This window comes from Lycium ferocissimum, chromosome 5, assembly GCF_029784015.1.
Source record: "Lycium ferocissimum isolate CSIRO_LF1 chromosome 5, AGI_CSIRO_Lferr_CH_V1, whole genome shotgun sequence".
Taxonomy (NCBI): Eukaryota; Viridiplantae; Streptophyta; class Magnoliopsida; order Solanales; family Solanaceae; genus Lycium; species Lycium ferocissimum.
Genome location: NC_081346.1, coordinates 6,067,899 through 6,073,644, shown reverse-complemented (window position 1 = coordinate 6,073,644; position 5,746 = coordinate 6,067,899). Strand labels below are relative to the sequence as shown.

Sequence of the window (5,746 nt, the reverse complement as noted above, 5' to 3'; positions counted from 1 at the left end):
TATAGTGTATATAACATAAACTCTTTCGCTGATGGAAGTGCTTAGCTTGGTAGGTGAAATCATTTTCTTGGTCTAGGCCAGGTATGGAGTTAGAAGGTTATGTATGTATTCGTCTGAACTCGGTATCTTTAATTTAGTCCGTTTCTTATATTTGTATAAATAATCTACTAATATATAGTATAAAAATTGAAATCGTAATCTGCCTCTGTGGGCGGCTAGAAACTTCGAGTTAGTATTACTGTTACAGTATAAGTAGGAGCATCTTTTAGCCTTTCACTTGCATTCAAGCCAATCGCCATCAAAAGTACTCTACTCTGCACATGCTGCCAATCCAAAAGGGTGTCCTCATACGGTACTAAAAGGGAATTAAAGAAGAGTTATTACTGCAATAGAGTCGACTGTTTATTGTGGTGGGCTAGTCATGAGGTCCACGAGACTTCAGTATTATTTTTGTATTACAAATCACTAATAATCTTACCAATAACTCATCTTCTTTCTCCTTGAATGCTCCTCACTTTTCACTCACTATTTTTTCTAGTACAAAGCTTAATTAACTAATTAAAATATGCCAGTAATGCCGGTGTCCTTGTTTGTTTTCTAGATCCTTATATGTATCCATCTTTGCTAAACTACTTCCACATCTTCAACTGTACAATTCTCTCCATCTCTTTCTCTCTATCACTATCTCTCTGACAAGTATGGTACAGGCAAAGAAGTTCAGAGGTGTCAGGCAACGCCATTGGGGTTCTTGGGTTGCTGAGATTCGTCATCCTTTGCTGTATTTATCATGCACACCCTCTCTCCTTTTACTTTTCTCATTATATAATAACACTCCGTTAACAGATTTGCAGCTCTTGAATAATATATCCATAAATTTTCACTATGCACATATACGCATAGTACTACACTAATCAGATCTTATTACATGATCAAAGGCGAATTCAGAATTTAATCTTTATGTTCTCACAATGAACCCTATGAAATTTTTCAACTATGAGTTCACGTTTTAATAATTATTGAAAGTCTTGTGATTTTTCGTTATAGTCCATTAATTATTGATACCGCTTTTTTGCTTGTAGGAAAAGGAGAGTGTGGCTAGGAACTTTTGAAACTGCGGAGGAAGCTGCCCGAGCCTACGATGAGGCTGCTGTCCTGATGAGTGGACGGAATGCAAAAACAAACTTCCCAGTGGTTTCACCTGATGAAAACAAAAAAGACAACACTAATGCTAATTCGTCTTTCTCCGGATCATCACTTTCTTCAATACTCAGTGCCAAACTTCGCAAGAGCTGCAAATCGCCTTCGCCATCTCTCACTTGCCTGAAGCTCGATACGGAGAGTTCCAACATCGGAGTGTGGCAGAAGCGGGCTGGGACCCGACCCGATTCTAGCTGGGTCATGACTGTCGAATTTGGGAAAAAGAAGATGGATGATGATAACAACCAAATAATTCCAGATGAAACTGTACCTTCTTCAAGTACGTCGTCGACTCAAGAGACTTCCGTTGTGGATAACAAAGAAGGCAAAGAGTGTGGTATGATGAATGAAGAAGAACGAATGGCGCTGCAAATGATTGAGGAACTCCTCAACAGGAATTAATTATAGTACAGATATAGTACAGATAAACTTCTTAGGTAAATGTTTGGTCTTTACACGTAAAAGTAAAAAATAATACTTTACTATTAAGTAATGGAGTACTGTGTCTATCGTATTTTTTTTCTCTCGTCATTGTCATTGCTGTGTATTATGTTTTTCCAAGGTTGTGCAACTATGGTTTTATATTTGATAAAGAAAACATAAATGTTACCTGCAGGGAATTTTATACATATATATTGAACTACTACGTATATTGATAAGGACTTCCATTGGACTGAGGTTGAGACACAAACATATGATTTCCGACTTTTTTGGTTTCCATATGGGGCTGTTCATTGAGATACGTGTATATTCATAAAGCGCTTAGAGATTAAATGAAATGGGTTCCACTTACGTATAGATCCTCTCTTTGCCTGCCAAGTGACGAATGTCTTTGGGTGTATATTTCATCCTACACAAAGACATACTCTCTCCGTTTCAATTTATATAAACTCATTTGACTGGGCACGACATTTAAGAAAGAGAGAAGACTTTTAAAATTTGTGGTTCAAAATAAGCCTTGAAAATTTGTGTGCTGTAAATCATTCATAAAGTGAATTTATTTTCAAATTAGAAAAGAGGTCATTCATTTTGATACGGACTAAAAAGAAAATAGGTTCAAACAAATTGAAACAGATGGAGTATATTTCATCCTAAACAAAGACATTCATCTAAAATTAAAGGAGTTTTAATATTTGGTAAGTCAAGGTTTTGCATTTTTTAGGTTTACTTCCAAAATGTTTTGACGACGCAAATCTACTCATGGTCTTGATTTCAAGTCCCTTTGTATTAATATTAAATTTATATACTGTTGTCTACATATACTTTGGAAGAAGATAAACCACGTGATAAGAAACTGCTTTAATTACCATGTACTCATGATTTGGCCAAAAACAACTGGGTTCACAAGTATTGATCCTCATGGTTATGTTTGTGCTGTCCCTATAATCCTCTGGTTACATCTCCTGAAGGGGTCGCACAAATTTTATATATGTACATGTGTAATGTTTATATTGTTTGACATCGAATTTAAATTAAGTATATATGTGAAAATTATTAAAATTTTGACAAATATTTGATTTGAAACATAATTTTATAAGTAAAATCAGTCTCTCTAGGGAAGGAAATTAGGTTGCTGATAACCTTGAAAGAAATAATCTACAGGAGATAACAAGAAGGTTCTTTTGTACTTTGAAACCCTTCCCCCTTTTGGTTTTGATAAATATTTTATTAGACCTTTTAAGGAACAAATTTCACTAGAAATGTCCCTAGTTGTACTTTGATAGAGATATATAAAATATTCTCTAAGTAACAACAAAAGAATAAACACCATGAATTGCATACCATAACTGATATGATGAACATTAATCAGGATGCATGACATGATAATCACTAAGCATTTAATTTATAGTTGACAAATGATTGTCAATTAATTAGTATAAGTGGCGTTTATGACGTTGAATCGTGTATGTGATATCAGTTGGATCGCAAGGAACAGAACTAAACAATGATGTGCCACTGATAATTGGCACCAAATATAGACGATGCTTTCACAGTATTATTAGTTAGTTGTCAGCAAACCAGGTCTAAAAGAGTTTTTGGATAAATGTCTTTGTCAATTTGTCGCTACTAACTAGATTTAACAGTGATTGAGTTGGTTATTTGATGTGAAACAGAATGGATTATTCTCCAAACATGAGAATATGCAGACGCTAATTGATGTTTATTGTTAGGGAAAATGAAACTACGAAGCGGACACTTAACTATATCGTTTGGGAAGGAACAATTTGATTTGTTTGCTAACGTTTAATATTTAGGCAGACCTCGAATGGTTACTCTCTGAGAAATGAATAAGAGCACACTATTACTCCATTTAAAAAAGAATAATCTTTTTCCAAATTAAATTTGAAAATAATTTAATTTAGATTTTTTCAATTTATTCTTAATGAGAAGCTTTATAATCACGCAAAAATTAAGACATATTTAAGATCACAAAGTTTTAAAAATCTTATAACCACACAAATATTATAGCACGCGCATACTTAACACCACAACTTCTAAAAATCTTCATTTTTTTCTTAAGCTCGGTGTGATGCTCAGTCCAATATATTCACATAATGTAAAATCATGATCTACCACGAGAGAGGAAAAAGAAGTACCGTAAAAGAAGAGATGAAATTTAGTAGGACTCGAGCCCTAGCTACTTTTATGTAGTGCATGGTAGAATTACACTTACAAGTTAATGCATTAAGATGATTCCAAGCCGCTACTCTTTTTTCATAATATCTATGACAAAAACATCAAACAATATACCCCTATTTCAATTTGTTTATTTTACTTTTCTTTTTAGCTTATTTTAAAAAGAATATTTTTTTACTAATAAACTCTTTAATTCAACCCCACGCAGCATGTTTAAGATCACAAGATTAAAGAATATTTTGGTACGTTATATATATCTTTAGTTTAAGACCACAAGATTTAAAAGTCTTCTTTACTTTCTGAAACTCTAGCTGAGCCAAGTAAAACCAAGACAAACAAATTGAAACGGAAGAAGTAATAGAGAATTTTATTAGTTAATACTCCCTCCGTTCGCTTTTACTTGTCCACTATGCTAAAAATAAATTTTCACTTTTACTTGTCCACTTTAGCATATCAAGAGAAAGACAAACTTTTTTTTTGGTTTTACCCTTAACATTAATTACTCATCTCCAAATGATTTTCCAATTCTATTAAAATTATACACCAACTAATATGAATAATATAGTAAAATAAATACTTTATTTATTAATTCAAAGGGGGTGCAAAGTCAATAATGAATAAGTAAAAGTGAATGGAGGGAGTAAGACACAAAAAATAAAAAGGAAAGTCATGGAATTGGTATATGGAGCTTTCAAGGTTTGTTAGACGATAGAAACTCCTCAAACTGGGGAATAACAAGCGTGTGGTTCATATGCATTAAGGTCTTGGCCGAGTCTTTTAATTTGAAGTGATATACTTTCATAATAACTCGAAATGACAACTAGCTAGTGGGGACTGTTTGAATTGTAGGTGGATCATTAATTTGTCAATTCTACTCATCCCCTTCACTTTCTAGCTAGTCTCCTTTTAACACAACACCATTAGCTGTTTAAGTACTTCCATTCTCAGTCTTAGTGGTAGTAATGTGGGAAAGAAATCGATCGGTGTAATAATAATGTACTATCTCCATCGGATTAAAAAAAGAGTCCACTTAACCTTTTTTTCTTGGATAAAAGAAAGAGTCCACTTAGCAAATCAAAAAAGAATTAACCTTGCTTTTTCATATTTGCTCCTATTAAGTGTTATATGATCAAATCCCAATGCCTATTTAATTAGGGTAGTTTAGTCAAATTACCTATTTTTGTCTAGGAGTTAGTATTTTCTTAAGGGGTGTGCAAATGGCTAAGTGGACTTTTTTTTTATCCGGAGGGAGTAGTGTTTATTTGACTTTAATTAGGCGAAAGGTTAGTCTTTTTAAAAATATATTGTATTGTATAATAGGTCAAGGGATTCGGTAGCTTATATATCGTTGTGTCCATTTAATTCATTGAATGTTAGGAGAGGCAAAAACTTGTTGAAATGTGAACCTTGCTTTGGGAGAAGAAAAAAACTTGGATTTATGTGATAAATGAATTTAGTTAGTTTATGTATTTAGATATTAGGGTAAGGATACATATATAGTTGAATACATTATTTGAGGAAATAGGAGGATGAATAGAATTAAGGGCTTATTTGGAAAGCCACCTAGGTAATTGGAATTGGGTGTAATTACACAGTTTGGTCAGTTTGTTTGACCAAGTAATTACACAGTTAGGTGGGTATGTGTGTAATTGAGAGGGTGTAATTACACTCTCCAATTCTCAAGGCGGGGTTGAGAATTGGGTGTAATTACAGGATTACTTTTTAGTTTGTTTATTTTAATTTCTTTTGATTTTTAATTCATTTTTATTTTAATTTCTTTTTATTTATACATTTTAATTATTTTTATTTTTTAAAATGTATTTTCTTTTATATTATTTATTTTTCATTTCCTTTTTTCTCATTCCCAACCTTTTCTTCTTATGGTTCATGTAATTCTTTCGTATTTTTTACA

At 32.8% G+C, this 5,746-nt stretch overlaps 1 protein-coding gene across 2 annotated transcripts; it reads left to right on the top strand.

Moving 5' to 3' along the window:
• The first annotated feature begins 296 nt into the window (after positions 1-296).
• On the top strand, positions 297-1,812 carry LOC132055641 (ethylene-responsive transcription factor WIN1). Of its 2 annotated transcripts, none has more exons than XM_059447569.1 (2): positions 297-352; positions 1,080-1,812. In XM_059447569.1, the coding sequence occupies exons 1-2, from the start codon at positions 321-323 to the stop codon at positions 1,597-1,599; spliced, it is 552 nt and encodes a 183-aa protein (XP_059303552.1). In that variant the 5' UTR covers positions 297-320; the 3' UTR covers positions 1,600-1,812. The 2 variants fall into 2 exon arrangements, with proteins under 2 accessions (XP_059303552.1, XP_059303551.1); XM_059447568.1 differs by lacking the exon at positions 297-352 and adding an exon at positions 371-778.
• Positions 1,813-5,746: the final 3,934 nt, after the last annotated feature.

Coding starts and splice junctions, on each gene's coding strand:
- LOC132055641 (XM_059447568.1), top strand. CDS start 699: ATGGTACAGGCAAAGAAGTTCAGAGGTGTCAGGCAACGCCATTGGGGT. Junction 779..1,079: donor GAGATTCGTCATCCTTTGCT/GTATTTATCATG, acceptor TTTTGCTTGTAG/GAAAAGGAGAGTGTGGCTAG.